Below are 16,929 nucleotides of genomic sequence, written 5' to 3'. Positions count from 1 at the left end.
ACAGCCTGTTGCTGGGGATAAGCACGTCTTCTGTGACGCCACTCCACCGGGAGGGGCTCTGGGAAGTTTGTGCCTGGTTTCCTGCAGACCTCTCCCCATGTACCTTCTCTCTTTGCTGGTTTCTTGGAGTGTCCTAAGTATGATAGTGATGGCCATGAGTGTGAATGTGCGCCAAGCCCTGAGTCCTCTCAGCCATTCATTAAACCTGGGTGTGGACTTGGGGACCCCAACACAGAGGGTGATTGAAGTCAGGCTTCAGGGTGCAGTTAATGCCAACCAGACGGGGGGCTAGAACCTTCTCATTCAGACTCCCAGTGATTGGTTTTTATACCACCACCCTCCCTTTTTTTTTTTTTTTTTTTTTTTTTTTAATGAAAAGCTGCAGAAGAGTTAGTTTGGTCCTCTGTGAATGGGAATGAGGTTCTGATCCCTGATGTGACTTAAAATCCTTCCTAAAATTTGTAGACTACATGCAGAGGGTGGTCCTAGGGAAACGGGCCCACGTCCTTCTCGGTTGTCGCTGTAAAACTCTGGTAGACACGATGCATGGAGAAGGAGGCTGTTGGTGCTTCAGAGGCATTACTCTGGCGGAAGAGGCCGAAACTTCGTGTTTCTTTGTATTTATTACAAGACACTTAACTAGCACTGTGAGGGTTGGAGCCTCTGGCCGCCGCCTTTAGTTTGATTTTGCCAGTGACACGTGCGAATGAAATGAGACCTTGGAAGAATTCTGCTGTTGTTTAGAAGATTCATTGTCTGCTGTCTGTGGCTCCAAGTGGCTGATGGGAATACTTGAACACTCTAGACTTCTGTTAGTCATTTATATATATCTGTTTTGCTGTTATGTGAGCATCACAGATTTTTGGCTTAGCAAGATACGCCATAGGACTAATAACGTAGTGTGGGATATGCGTGGTGCTTTCTGAAATGTGCATTTCATCCTGAAATGAAAATGTTGCTCTCTTAAAAGTTTGTCCACTGAGTGAGTGCTGTGTTTGAGAAGATTAATTCTATCTCTAGGAAATGTGTGATGAATAAAATGCCTTGATAATATCAGCCAAGTGACATGAGCATTAAGATAAAAAATGTGCCTTGAGGTGCAGCTCCTTTTTCCCTTTCACAGTTGGGAGGAGACCAGTCCTTTCTTCTGCTTCACTTTGGAGGAACTGGAATTTCACTTTTGGGCCATGCATTTGGTTGTTATTTGAGTCTTGTCTGTCTGGTAGCTAAAGTCACTTTCTTTTTTTTTTTTTTTTTAAAAAAGATCTCATTTATTGAGAGAGAAAACAAACAGGAGGAGGGACAGAGGGACAAGTAGACAGTGGGGGAGCCTAACATGGGGCTTGCTCCCAGGACCCTGAGATCATGCCCTGAGCTAGAATCAGATGCTTATTAACTGATTGAGCCACTCAGGCTCCTGTCATTCAGAATGTTAAAGCCAGGGCCTCATTGAGTCGTTACAGCTTTCAGTGTTTCCATGGAGAATTCTAAAGCCATTCTGTTTCTTCATCCTATGTAGATAACTTTGATTTTCTTGGTCTGAAACTTGATGATGGTGCGTCTTGTCTGAGAGACCGTTTTCATTTATTTGCGTGGTGTACTTGGAGGGCTTTTCCTTCTAGAACCTCATGTCTTCTGAGTAGGGTACTTTAGGGATATGGATACTATATTTATAAATATAGGTAGTATGTAAATATAAAACTTATATTTACAAGTATGATAGTTATACTATGGCCACTTGAATATTGGGTAGTTGATTTAAAAATTTGCCTCTCTTGTTCCAGTTGTATGGTCCCTTTTTATAGTATTCCATTTCTGCTTTTTAGATAAGAGCCTTCTTGAAATATTCCTATACCATAATTTTCATATTTTTATAATTTACCGTATCTCCTTTAAAATGAACAGTTGTTTCTAGTATATTCAGAAAGTTGTGTGGCAGTCATTGCCATCAGTAGAACATTTGAAAAGAATCCCTGTATCCATCAGCAGTCACTCTCTATTCCTTCCTTCTCCCTAGTTCCTGACAACCACTAGTCTACTTTTTATTTCTATAGATTTGCCTGTTTGGGGACATTTCATGGAAATCACACAAAATGTAACTTTTTCTTGACTGCCTTCTTTCACTTACTACAGTATCTTCAAAGTTCAACCATATTATACCATGAGTCATTCCTTTGTATTGCTGATTAAAATTCCACTGTGTGTCGATTTCACATTTTGCTTCTCCAATCCTCTGTGGATAGACACTTGCTTTCTACTTCTTGGCTATTGTGAATAATGCTGCTGTGAAAGTGGTTGTACAGATCTTTCTTACATTACTTGCATTCAGCTCTTGTGGTTAGATTTCAGAAGTGGAGCTGCTGGTTCAAATACACTGCTATGTTTAGTATTTTGAGGAACCACCATTATGCTTTCCATAGCTGTTGCACCATTTTGCGTTCCCACTAGCAGTGCCAACAGTTGTTATTTTGGGTTTTGGATTGTTTTGTTTTATTTTCTTAGTGTTTGGGGATTTCAGTTGCCATCATAATTTATAGAAGCCTCGTTAGAATTATTACCCTTAATTAATTTCAGTATTAAAAACTTTACTCTTACATAGTTCTGTTTTCTCCCTTTGTTTCTTCTTCTGCTATGTTTACCTATACATCTTTGTATATTAAGCCCACCAACACATACAGTTTTATACTTTTTTTTCCTAAAGATTTTATTTATTTATTTGACAGAGAGAGATCACAAGTAGACAGAGGCAGGCAGAGAGAGGGGGAAGCAGGCTCCCTGCTGAGCAGAGAGCCTGATGCGAGGCTCAATCCCAGGACTCTGGGGTCATGACCTGAGCCCAAGGCAAGGCTTAACCCACTGAGCCACCCAGGCACCCCAGTTTTAGACTTCTTGCTTTATGTAGTTTACTTTTAAGTCATGTAATATAAGAAAAAAGTTAAAAACAAAACATACATTTATACTATTGTATTTACCTAGATTTTATCTTTACCTTTGTAGTTACTTTTACTGGTGTTTTTTATACTGTCATGTGGTTTTGGGCTAATGTATTGGCTTCTTTCATTTCAAACTGAAGGGCTTGTCTAATTTTTCATTTATCTAAAAATGTCTTAAATTTTCCTTCATTTTTCCCCCACTCAGAGTCTGCAATTCATTATATTTAGTAGTATGATTTCATGTAAAGACTGAAATATCTTTGGTCCGGAGAAGATTCTCTGCTTCATTTTTGAAGGACAATTTTGTTGGATATAGATTTCTTGGTTGAGCTTTTTAGGTTTTATTTTATGTGTGTATGTATTTGCTTGCTTATTTTCAAATTATTGAAGTATACTTGGTTGAGATTTCAAATTTCAAGACTGAATATATTATCCCAGTGCCACCTGGTCTCCACTGTTTCTTTTTTTTTTTTTTTAAGTGAGAAATTAATTATCTCATTGAGAATTTTTTGTATGCAATGAGTGGCTTCTCTTTTGTTGCTTTCTCTTTTTTTTTTTTTAAATTTAAATTCAATTAGCCAACATAGAGTACATCATTAGTTTCAGATGTAGTGTTCAGTAATTCATCAGTTGGATATAAGACCCAGTGCTCATCACATTATGTGCCCTCCTTAATGCCCATCACCCACTTACCCTGTTCTCTCACCCACCTTCCCTCCAGCAACCCTCAGTTTCTTTCCCATAGTTAAGAGTCTCTCATGGTTTGTCTCCCTCTCTGATTTCTTCCCGTTTTCCCTCCCTTCTTCTATGATCCTCTGCACTGTTTCTTATATTCCACACATGAGTGAGATCATCTGATAATTGTCTTTCTCTGATTGACTTATTTTGCTCAGTATAATACCTTTCAGTTCCATCCACGTTGATGTATGGTAAGATTTCATTCTTTCTAATGTCTGAGTAATATACCGTGTGTGTGTGTGTGTGTGTGTGTGTGTGTGTGTGTGTACACATACCACATCTTTATCCGTTCATCTGTTAGTGGACATCTGGGCTGTTTCCAGAGTTTGGCTATTGTTGACATTGCTGCTATAAACATCAGGGTGCAGGTGCCCCTTTGGATCACTACATTTGTCTTTTTGGAGTAAATACCCAGTAGTGCGATTGCTGGGTCATAGGGTAGCTCTATTTTCAACTTTTTGAGGAACCCCCATACTGTTTTTCAGAGTGGTTGCCTCAGCTTGCATTCCCACCAACAGTGTAGGAGGGTTCCCCTTTCTCTGCCTCCCCGCCAACATTTGTTGTTTCCTGACTTGTTTATTGTTGCATTCAAGATTTTCTCTTTGTCTTTTCTTCCAACAGTTTGTTTCTCTTTTGTCTAGGTTAGGATCTCTTTAAGTTTATCCCATTTGATGTTTGTTTCTTGAACATGTAGATTAAAATTTTATATAAAATGTGTGAAGTTTTTGGCCATTATTTCACCATGTATTCTGCCTTTTTTCTCTCTTCTGGTAATTCTCATTATATGTATGTTGGTACATTGGTATTATAAGAACATGAACTCTTGGGCTCTGTCCTTTTTTTGTTTCTCAGGGTATTGCCAATTGATTCATCTTCAAGTTGCATCTTTTTTCTTCCCCCAGCAAAAATTTGTTGTTGAGCCCTCTTGTGAAATTTTTTAAAAGGTTTTATTTTTTTAGGTAATCTCTATACCAACATGGGGCTTGAACCCACAACCCAGAGATCAAAAGTTGCATGCTTTACTGACCAAGCCAGCCAGATGCCCTATCTAGTGAATTTCTTTCTTTCTTTCTTTTTTTCTTTTTAAAGATTTTAGACAGAGATCACAAGTAGGCAGAGAGGCAGGCAGAGAGAAAGAGAGAGAAAGAGAAGCAGTCTCCCCGCTGAGCAAAGAGCCGGATGCGGGGCTTGATCCCAGGATCCTGAGATCATGACCTGAGCCGAAGACAGTGGGTTAACCCGCTGAGCCACCCAGGCACCCCTCTAGTGAATTTCTTATTTCAGTTTTTATACTTTTCATTTTTAGAACTTCTCTATGATTCTTATTTTTTTCTGTTTTTTCATTGATATTCTCTATTTGGTGATACATTGTTCTTATATTTTCCTTTAATTCTTTAGAAGTAATTTCCTCTAGTTCTTCCAACACATTTATAATAGTTGATTTCAAGTATTCATCTATTAAGTTCAGTGTCTGGGCTTCCTTTAAGGATAGTTTCCGTTGACTAATTTTTTTTCTCCCTGTATGGGCCATATTTTCTTATTTTTTACATGTGTAATTTTTTTATACTTGACCAGCTGAAACTGGTCATTTACAATAATCTGTTGTGACAACTTTGGAAATCCTGTTTGCTCTCTCTTCACATTTGTTGTTGGTGGTGTTTGTTGTTTTTGTTGTTCCTTGCTTAAGTGATTTTCCTGAACTAATTGCATACGGCCTGTATTTTTATTTTTATTTTCTTATGTGTATGGCTACTGAAGTCTCTGGTTAACTTAGTGTTCAGCTAATGATTAGACAGAGATTTCCTTGAATGCCTTTAACCAGTAAATCTCGTAGTCTTTGGTGAAGGGCTGTCTGGGTGTGTTGAGGAATGTTTTCGGTGTTCTAGCAGGCAGTTTTTACATCACTGCCTTTCCCTTTATTGGCTGCTTGTGCAGAGCCTCAAGGTCAGCCAGGCATGAGACCTTAGTGACTTCTTAGGTGTTTCCTCAGTCTTTCTTACAGTCTTGCACATATATGTAGCCTTGCAGATTCCCAGGAATATGTCAGATTTTTTCAAAGTTCCTTGAGAAGATATCTTTCTCCATTTTTCTTTGTAAGTTTTTGGTCAGTGTCTTTGCTCCAGTTTTATCATCTCAGGCAGCTGCCATGTTAAACAGTTGCTGTGGATTCTTTTTGATCATGGCTTCAGGGAAAAGAGTCTCAACCACTAAGCATGCTGTGAATCAGGTCAAGTAAAACACTGTGAATGGGGATTCTGGAATATGCCAGATAGGTGAAATAATTACAGTTCTCTTAGAATGGGGATTTTTATGCTGCTCCACACTTGTTCAGCTTCTCCCAGTGGCTTTAAGGCTGCTGGTTTTCAAACTGCCATGATTTGATGTGTTGATTATTTAGCTAGTCAGTTGGAGATGGAAATAAGATACAGCAAAACAGTGAAAAGCTTGTTGTCCTTACCAAGATTAGCCATTTTTCTTGAAGAATGCTCCTTGGATTGTTGCAAGCCTTTGTTTTCAGAGCCTGAAAAACTTGATTTTGACAGATTTTTGCCAATGTTTTATTTGCTTCTTTGGAGGAACAGATTTTCAGGGGTTCTTACTCTGTCATTTTGAAGGGCTCCTTCCATGTTAGTTTTTATAATTGCAGTATTTTCTTGATCTGTTTGGAAGTATTAATGATATATTTTAAAAACTTCTCATTGCCTCTTCTTTCCTCTGTATTGTGATTTTGGAGTATGTATTTATTCATGTTGGTCTCTTTCACTTTAAAAACTTTGCTTGTGTGTCTTTGAATGCTTGGTTATCTGCTCATATTTAAGAGTAGTGGACTAAAAAGTCAATGAAAAGTTCTGAGCGTATGGATGGGTCTTGTTGATTGTGAACAGACTAGTATTTGCTTTTATGAAATCATTTTAATTTTTAAAATTAATTAATATTTGAGAGAGAGTCATGGGATTAGGAGGGAGAGGGAGAGAGAGAATCTTGAGCAGGTTCCACACCCAGCACAGAGCCAGACATGGGGCTCAATCTCATGACCCCGAGATCATGACCTGAGCTGAAATCAAGAGTCGGGCGCCCGACCAAATGAGCCACTCAGGCGCCCCTAAATTTATAAGATATTCTAGGAAGGAATAATTAGATCTAGATCTTATAGTAAAATAAATGCCAGTTCGATTGAAGAGTTGAATATAAATTTTGAGTTCAGAAAAACCAGGGGAAAATGGTATTGGTTACTTGTCAAAATTTAAATTTGAGATCCAGAGATTTAAAATGAAAAATGAAAGAAAAATAAGTTGGTGCCTTTCGAGAGTAATCCTTAGTTATATATGCAGTGTCTTTGAATGTATAAAACTCACCCTTTAAGGTTTGTGCAAATTCGTTGGTCCCAGAGAGGCATTTCATATTGCTGTGTTCAGAGCTGAAGGCAGAGAAGCCACTCCTCAGGAATTCTTTGTTGGTGTTAGACTGTCCTGAAGCCAGCTTACTGCCCTCCTGAGGTGGTAAGCTTCTTAGGGATCCCCTGTATAGACATCACTGAGCAGAAAATGAGGCAGCTAGTGAGACAGAAGTGTGAGTAGAGGGTGAGGCATACCTGCCTGAGGAAATTCTGAATTAAAGTACAGTACCAAAAGTAGTAATCTGTTGTGCATTCTCATACCTAGTTGTTTGGGCCAGCTTGTGGGTAGCTTGTTGTAGGTGTGGGTAATGTGGCCCCAGTGAGTAGACCTTGCCACAGCGAGAGCATCTGCAGACTCTCCCACGGTGGCCACTGAGAATGGTGACTACTCTAACCAACAGTGGGTGAAATTCTTGCCTCTTGCAGGAATTTTAGGAACAGCCAAGGTGGGAGGGCTGCCTTGTTCCTAACTTGCAAACTTGCAGGCCTGCTCACATCAGAGGGTGTAGTTGTGACACAATAAAGTGGGAAGTTGGTCAGGGTATATGCCCTGGCAACCTGTGTAGTGACATTATTCACACGCTTTGTAAGCCACTGGAGATCTTTGGTGCTTTTAAGAGGGAAGGTGATGGAAACATCATAAGAAATTGATTCTGAGGCATTTTTTCCAGATCTTTTAGTAACCTCTGGATTTGAAAGTGAGTTTTACTCCTATCTGGTCCTGAGATGACAAGATTTTTGTAATTCAGTGCCATCTTTGATTCATTGGTAGTGGCTGCCTGGAGTGGCTTTGAGAAGGATTTCGAGGCTCCCATCTGGGCTTTAGATGGAAAGATGGGCAAAAAAGATTGATATCTGCCATGGAACGGGAATGGGGGGGAAGGCAGTATTTCAGCTCCTTCATCCCCCTCACTTTACGTCTCCTTGCTGATGTGTACTTTTGGCTCCCCTCTTACTTAGAATGTGACATTCTAAGAAGAAAAGAATGAAGTAGAAGCTTTAGAAGTTAAGAACGTTACACACTTATCCTCTGGCCAGCTCGGTGCTGGACTCAGTGAATGAACTATGGATGAATGGAGACCAAGATGTACCTAGTTTCCATAATGAGGACAAGAACAGGATTCACGCAGGGATGTAACGCTCCTGCATGACATGGTATTTGATGAATACAGAACACCAGAAGTATATAGTTCCCATCCCTATCCCAAAGGAGAGTCTGTTGTAGTTGTGAAGAAAAGACAAACATGTTTGAACTAATTACAGCTTGTCTGACAGGACAGTTTATAAGCAAGTGCTAAAATTTTTAGTCTGGTCCTGGAAATGGGTGGTGTGGGTCTGAACGCAGAAGTACATTGCGTTGAGACTCTCATCCTTCACTCTTATTCCAGCGTGTCTGTGTTTTGCTTCAGAAAGCCTCGTTTTTTTCTTGACTTCTACCAGGCAAGATTAGCACCCCTGCACCCCATCCTGCTCCCAGTTTTTCTCATTACTGGTGTCACTAGGGTGGAATGTTTTGACTGGTTAAGGAGTTTTGTTTCAATTTCAGTGTCAAGGTGACATTGATCCATTAAAAGAAAATAAATGTAGATTTTTTTCAGCTAAAGAATCTAGTCACAGTGCTTGTTTCTGGAGAAATTATTTAGAGCATTTTTAAATTAAGTGTAAGTCACAGGAAAGCCTTTATATTATAATGTCAGCGGATTCTGAAAATCTTTATCCTAAGTGATCACCAGTCTGTGCTTAGACAGAAATAGGAGAAACATACGCTTTTCATAATGTATACATTTTGTGTAGAGCGGTCAACCATTTAATACAGTGCCTGAGATCCTGAGCTCTGGATTCTTACTCTCAGGGCTGCCATCTCCACCTGAACTCACCATGTTAGCTAGAGTAAGTTTTCTGGTTTCCTCATCTATGAAATGGAGATGATAATAATCTTGCATATGGCTATTGTAAGGATTGAGATTTTTCAGAGAGAGTCCTAAGCCAGTGCTTAGTCTATAATAAGTGCTCGATTATTGTTGGATGTTATTAATGTTATTAATGTAGTTACTGTTTTTGTTATTAGGTGGGTTTGTATCCTTGATTTTTTGTGGGGGGTGTGACTCAACTTCACATTAGTGTTTTAACATGATTGACTGTAAATGGTGATAGTTAATAGTTTCTATATATACAAGTGTATTTTTTTTTCCATACAGGTTGAATGTAATTTTTACAAAATTTGATGAAGTCCAAAAATCTGGAAACATGATACAGTCAGCAAACGGTAAGTAGAAAAAGCAGTCGTTCTATTTTTGCCTTTTCAGTTTTAGGTCAGTAATATGCTAGGTCTGAACAGCTGAATTTGATATCTTGAGGACAGTGTCTAGGTCTGAAGTCTTACCTCCATGTACCCACTTTGCCAGGCCAGAAACTGTGGTGTTGTCGCCGACTTTCTTTTGGAGCGTACACTGAACTCAGGAGCTTGGAGACCTGGGCAATTCTGACTGTAGCCGCCGCTCTGCTCCTAGTGCAAGTCCTTGTAGTCTTTTACCTGTGCTCTCACGGTGGCCTTCTGACCAGCGTCCTTGCTGTTACTCTCCCCAAGTACCTACAGGCTGTTTTACATACAACAATCAGAATATTCCTTCCATTTTTATTATTTTTAAGTAAAAAAATTTTTTAAGTAGGTTCCACACCCCATGTGGAACTTGAATTCACGACCCTGGGATTGAGTCTCATGTTCTGTCCACTGCGACAGCCAGGCACCCCTCAAGTAATCCTTTTCGGATGTAACTCTTATTATGTTAATCCCCGGTTCAGAATCCTCCCGAGGTTTTCATCACATGGAGACTGTGGCTCAGTGGCTCACCCTGGCCCACCAGGCCCTGCACATGATCTGATGCTGACCACCGTTCTCTTGTCATCTGGTGTTCTTCCCCAGAGTTCTCTTGGCTCCCGTCCTGTTGACCTCCTTGCTAATTTTGAACATTCCAAGCTTCTGCTTCAGGGCCTCAGCGCTTATGATTCTTTCTGCGTGAAACATTTGTCCTCGGGGGTCTCTGTGGCCCTCCTCCTCCTCCTCATTCCACCCAGACCTCGGCTGCACACACACCTTATTACCAAGGCGAGCCAGGATAGCACGTCCGACGTTCTAAGAGAACTCTGTGCCTTCATTCTGTTTAATGTTCTTTCTTACTGCGTATCACTGCAAAATAGTTTGTTTATTCATTGGGGCGAGGACATTGTATTATTCCCTTCTTTATCCTGAGTGCAAGAGTCCCTGGCTTGTGGTATAGGTATGCAGTAAATATTGTCAAATAAATAAACAGAATAGTGACTGAGACTTGAATTGTGACTTAATGTTTCTGGTACTTATATTTCTTTTACTGTACTTTGTGATGATGGTTGAGGACAAGTGGTTATTTCTTGTGATTCCAGAAGGTGAAGAAAAGGCAAGTGAATTTGATGCATAAGTGTGTATGAATGTATGAGTAAAGTCCTCACAAAGCAGTTGCCACCAAGAACTTTTTCTAACTTTTTTTTTTTTTTTAAGATTTTGTTTATTTGACAGAGATCACAAGGAGGCAGAGAGGCAGGCAGAGAGAGAAGGGGAAGCAGGCTCCCTGCTGAGCAGAGACCCCCCCCCCCCGCCCCCCGCCAATGCAGGGCTCCATCCCAGGTCCCTGAGATCATGACCTGGGCCGAAGTCAGAGGCTTAACCCACTGAACCACCCAGGCACCCCTTTTTCTAACTTTTGGATCCCTCATTGCATCATAGCAATTTCTGAATTGCTAGGGATCTTAGATCACAGCATAGCTGTCAAATTTTGAAAACTTGAAGTCGTAATAAAAGGTTTTCACTTGGGGGAATGTCACTGCTACTACGTAGGGACTGAGCAGGGAACAGAATGTAGATCTTTAAGTCCTCCTCTGCTGTGTACCTGTCATTACCAGTAAGGAATTTGTCTGTATATTATGTTTCTTAGAGACTGATTAAAGAATTCTATACATGCTTTCACTAATCCCCCCTTATTTCTCTTCCATATGTTTATAAAAACAATATTAAGAGGGCTGAAAAAGAGTATTTACAGTAATTCTGCTATCACCAGTAAATCAGTGTTCATTTTTTCATACTCACTTAAAATTCATTTTTCTGTCACTGTATAATTTGTATATAATTTTATCATGGCATAACTTCTGTGCATTGCCTCCTACTTTTTTTTAAGATTTTATTTTTTTATTATTATTTCTTAAAGATTATTTATTTATTTATTTATCTGACAGACAGAGAGCACAAGTAGGCAGAGAGGCAGGCAGAGAGAGAGAGAGAGAGAGCAGAGAGCCCGATGTGGGGCTCAATCTCAGGACCCTGGGATCATGACCTGAGCTGAAGGCAGAGGCTTTAACCCACTGAGCCACCCAGGCGCCCCCAAGATTTTATTTTTAAGTCATGTCTGTATCCAACATGGAATTCGATCTTAAAAGCCTGAGATCGAGTAACACACTCTAGTGCCTGAGCCAGCCAAGTGCCCCCTACTTGTATACATACTTTTATATGTGCTTTCCAGTGCATTCCTGGTAGAGTTAGAACCAGAATCCTAGCCATGGGGGACTTACACTCCTGTGGTGAGCGGTGTTGATGGCGTACATGGGCAGGGCTGCCCAGCCAGTTGCCAGACATGAGCTTTTAATTCTGTGTGTGTGTGAATTTGTGAATTTGTGTAGTTGGTGTGGTTTCCCAGTTTAAACCTTGGTACTTGTTGGTACCATGATGAAAAGTACCAGGTAAAGAGGTAGTGGTGGTGGCTGAAAAGTGAGTTTGTGCTTTATAACCTGTGTTATAAATCATAACTATGAAACAGAATCTCATTATAATACTGGCACTGGGGAGGAGAAACACACCCAGGCTGGAGGCCTTACCCAGGAGAGCCTTTGTATACTCTATGAGTTTTAATGAACACGACACACATGATTCAGTCAAGAGCACTAAAATCCTGTGGCTTTGGGTGTGTCACAACAACATTTCATTCTAAACCTTCCATGTCTTGTAAATATTGTCCCTGCATATACATATATGTATGTGTATGTGGTAAAGGGGTAGGATTGAGAATGAAGACAGTTCTTTCAGGCATCTGTGTTAAAAATAGCAGATGGCAAGGAAATCTTGAATTAAGACTTAACTGGAGGCCTTTAAAATTTCAGCTTTTTGCTGTCTGTATGTAGTATTACTTTTTAATTGTTGGAACCAAAACAGAATCACGTAAAAGGGCATGTATTAAGATTTTAGAATTCTTAATCCAGATAAGTTTGGTCTCTCTATGGTAACTTTGAGAGACTGGTAAGATGTCCAGCAGCTGTCAAAAGAAAACCACCTACTCTCCTGCTTTGCTCAAGTCAGTGAACATTTAGATAGCATAGAGAAACCTCATTTGGAACATAATAAAACCCTCCTCTAATTTTTGTTTTTTGGTTCACTGACTCCCAGTATAACCAGTTTTTGAACCCTGCACGTCAGACCACTGACTGCTCTACTTCTCAGCTCTCCACGCTCTGCTGTCTTCAGTTTGCTGCTTATATAGGTACACTGTAACCTTCCTGAAATTTCCCGTTAGTTCTTGGAGTTGTCATAGATTTCTTGGCATTTTCTGCATAGATAAATCATTTGCAACTAGGAGTAGTTTTATCTCTCTCAGATTTATGTATTACTTACTTTTTAAAAAGATTTTATTTACTTATTTGTTACAGAGAGAAATCACAAGTAGGCAGCGAGTTAGGCAGAGAGAGGAAGGGAAGAAGGCTCCCTGCTGAGCAGAGAGCCTGATGTGGGGCTTGATCCCAGGAGCCTGAGATCATGACCTGAGCCGAAGGCAGAGGCTTAACCCACTGGGCCACCCAGGCGCCCCTACTTCTTTTCTTGCCTTATTGCACTGGCTAGAATTTCCTCTTCTACATAATTAGAGGTGGTGGGAGGAGCCGTCTGGTTCCCAGTCTTAGGTCTTTCACAGCTAAGTGTGATGTTAATTGTACGTTTTTTGTAGATCTTCTTTAGCAAAATGTGAGGTACTTCTCATCTATTCCTTTTTATCTAAATTTTTATTAGAAGTGAGTGTTGGATTATTTTGGGGGGGGAATTATCAGTGTATTTTAAATATTGAGATAAGTCTATACCAAAAATTTACTTTTTTTAAAGTGTATAACTTTTTTGTGTGTGTATTCACAAAATTGTGCAATTATCTAATTCCAGGATATTTTTATCACCCCCAAAGAATACCTGTGATCATTAGCACTCCCAATTTCCTTCTCCTCCCAGTCCCTGGCAACCTACTTTCTGTTTCAAGGGATTTGCCTATTCAGGACATTTTATTTAAATGGAATCACACAACATATGGCTTTTTCTGTATGGCTTCTTTCACTTAGCATAATGTTTTCAGGATTCACCCATGGGATAGCATGTATTAGAACTTCATTCCTTTTTATAGCTGAATAATATTTCACCATGGTATGGGTATACCTCCTTATGTTTACCCACTCATCAGTTCATAGACATTTGAGTTTCTACTTTTTAATTCTTGTGAACAGTGGTACCAGGAATATTTGAAAGTTTTTATGTGGAGATGTTTTCATTTCTCCCGTGTATATACCTTGCAGTAGAATGTTGGCTCCTGTGGTAACTCTGTATTTAACCTTTGCCTAACTGGCACCTTGTTTTCCAAGTGGCTGCACCATTTTACGTTCTCAATGACGATGTATGAAAGTTGTAATTTATTCATATTTACATCAATACTTGTTATTGTCTGTTTCTTTGATTATAGTCATCCTCTGGGTGTGAAGTGTTGTCATTATGGTTTTGATCTGCATTTCCCTGATGACTAGTGATGTTGAGCATTTTTTCATGTGCTTGTTGGCCATTTTTAAATCCTCTTTAGAAAAATGTCTGTTGAGTTCCTTTGTCCTTTTTTTTAAGATTGTTTGTGTTATTTATTTATTTATAAATTGAAGTATGGTTGGCACACAGTGTTACATTAGTTTCAGGTCCACAGCATAGTGATTCGACAACTTTGATGTTGTAGAGTGCCACCACCAGCTGTCACCATACAGCACTTTTACAGTACCATTGACTGTATTCCTTATGCTGTACCTTTCATCCCCATGATTTATTCATTCCATAACTGGGAGCCCGAACCTTCCATTCCCCTTCACCCATTGGCCATTTTCCTACTCCCAGCTCCTCTGGCAACCATCAGTTTGTTCCCTATATGAGTCTTGTTTCCTCTCTTTGTTTCTGGGTTCATTCATTTGTTTTGTTTTTAAAATTACACATGTAAGTAAAATCATATGGTATTTGTCTTTCTGATTTGTTTCACTTAACATAATACCCTTTAAGTCCATTCACGTTGTTACAAATGATAAGATCTCATTTTTTGTTAAGTTTTACTTATTTGAGAGAGAGAAAGAGAGAGAGCATGAGTGGGGGGAGGGGCAGAGGCAGAGGGAGGAAACAGACCCCACACTGAGCAGGGAGCCTAACGTGGGGCTCAATCCCAGGGCCCTGGGATCTTGACCTGAGCTGAAGGCAGACACTTAACTGACTGAGCCACCCAGGTGCCCAGCTCTCATTCTTTTTTATGGCAGAGTAGACACCCCCACACACCCACCCCTATATACCCTCCCCACATGCACACCCACACATACCCACCGTCTTCTTTATCCATTCAACACTTGGGTTGCTTTCATATCTTGGCTATAATGCTACAGTAAACATAGTAAACATAGGGGTGCATATATCTTTTTGAATTTTTATATCTTTTTGAATTAGTGTTTTTGTTTTGTCTTTTAAATACCCAGGAATGGAATTACTAGGGTAATATGGTTATTTCTAATTTTTTGAGGAACCTCCAAATTATTTTCCACAGTGGCTGCACAAATTTACATTCCCATGAACAGTGCACAAGGGTTCCTTCTCTACATATTTGCCAGCACTTGTTATTTCTTATTTTTTTGATTCTATCCATATGACAGGTGTAAGGTGATATCTAATTATGGTTTTGATTTGAGTTTCCCTGATGATCAGTGATGTTGAGCATCTTCTCATGCGTCTCTTAGCATCTATATGTCTTTGGTAAAATGTCTATTCAGATTCCTGCCCATGTTTTAATTGGATTGTTTGGTGTTTTGGTGTTTAATTATAAAAGTTATCTATGTGTGTGGATATTAATTTTGTATTGAATAAAGCATTTGTAGATATCTTCTCCCATTCAGTAGACTGCCTTTTTGTTTTGTTGATGGTTTCCTTTGCTCTACAAAAGTTTTCTATTTTGATGTAGTACTGATCGTTTATTTTTGCTTTTGTTCCTCTTGTAATCTATGAAAATGTTGCTAAGGTTGATGTCCAGGAAATTACTACCTGTGTTTTCTTTTAAGAGTTTTATAGTTTCAGGTCTCACATTTAGGTCCTTAATTCATTTTGAGTTTATTTTTGTGTATAGTGTAAAAAAGTGGTTCAGTTTAATTCTTTTGCATGTAGCTCTCCAGTTTTCCCATCAAACATTTATTTTGTAGTTTGAAGTTTTTTTTTGTTTTGTTTTGTTTTGTTTTTAAAGATTTGATTTATTTGACAAAGAGAGTCAGAGACCGCAGGTGGCGGGAGGAGGTGAATGGCAGAGGGAGAAGCCAGGGCCCTGAGATCATGACCTGAGCCAAAGGCAGACAGACTGAACCACTTAGGCACCCCCTGTTGTTTCAAGTTTTTATTTAAGTTATAGTTAGTTAACATACAGTATAATACTAGTTTCAGAACCAACATTATTTATTGAAAAGACAGTCTTTTCCCCATTGTATAGTCTTGCTTCCTTTGTCATAGATTAATTAACTATATAAACATTGGCTTATTTCTAGGCTCTCTGTTCTGTTCCATTGACCTATATGTCAGTTTTGTGTTGGTACCATACCGTTTTGACTAGCATGTCTTCATTGTATATCTTGAAATCCGGAATTGTGATCCCTCCGGCTTTGTTCTGCTTTTTTTCCTGGTTCGTTCCGCAGTTTACAGTCTTTTGTTCCTCCATACAAATTTTAGGGTTCTTACAGTTTTGTGCAAAATTCTACTGGTATTTTGACAGTGCATTGAATTTATAGATGGCTTTGGGTGAGATGGACATTTTAACATTATTAATTCTTCCAGTCCATGAATGAGCATGATATATCTTTTCATTTGATTATATCATCTTCAGTTTCTCTTATCAGTGTTTTAGTTTTCAGAGTACAGGTCCTCGTCTCTATAAGCTTATTATTCCTAGGGTTTTTTTTTTTTTTTTTCTTTTTGGTACAATTGTAAATGGAATTGTTTTCTTAATTTCATTTTTTATTACTTTGTTTTTGGTGTATAGAAGTGCAATAGATTAATGTATTCTGATTTTGTATCCTGCAACCTTTACTGGATTCATTTATAAGTTCTAATAGTTTTTTTAGGGGGGAGGAGAGTCTTCAGAGTTTTCTATGTTTAGTATCACGTCATCTGCAGTTAGTGACAGTTTTACTTCTTCCTTAGCAATTTGGATGCCTTTTATTTTTTTTCCCTGTTGATTGCTGTTCTTTGTCCATTTTTAAATTGGTGTTTGTCTTTTTGTTGTTGAACTGTAAGAATTCTTTATATCTTCTGGACATCGACTCTTACTGGATATATGATTTGCAAATATTTTTCTCTGTTCCATGGGTTGTCTTTTTTTTACTTGGTTGGTATTTAAAAGTTTTTAATTTTTATGAAGTTTGTCACTTTTTTTGTTGTTACTTATGAATGGTAACCTTCATTTGAGTAAGAAAAGCTCTGGGATTGAGCTAAATTGAAAGAAACTGTTAATGTAATAACAATACTTGTAGGGA

General features: G+C 39.0%; 1 protein-coding gene across 13 annotated transcripts in view; it reads left to right on the top strand.

The window, feature by feature from the left end:
- Window positions 1-16,929, top strand: part of CLASP1 (cytoplasmic linker associated protein 1) — a 268,754-nt gene that overhangs the window by 104,546 nt on the left and 147,279 nt on the right. For all 13 annotated transcript variants that reach the window (XM_032840927.1, XM_032840929.1, XM_032840926.1 and 10 more), the window contains exon 8: window positions 9,267-9,334. In XM_032840927.1, the coding sequence (XP_032696818.1) occupies window positions 9,267-9,334 (68 nt within the window). The remainder of the gene's footprint in view (window positions 1-9,266; window positions 9,335-16,929) is intronic.

The sequence above is a fragment of the Lontra canadensis genome, unplaced genomic scaffold (assembly GCF_010015895.1).
Source record: "Lontra canadensis isolate GAN:19392208 unplaced genomic scaffold, GSC_riverotter_1.0 scaffold117, whole genome shotgun sequence".
NCBI lineage: Eukaryota > Metazoa > Chordata > Mammalia > Carnivora > Mustelidae > Lontra > Lontra canadensis.
This window is presented reverse-complemented; position numbering and strand designations above follow the sequence as displayed.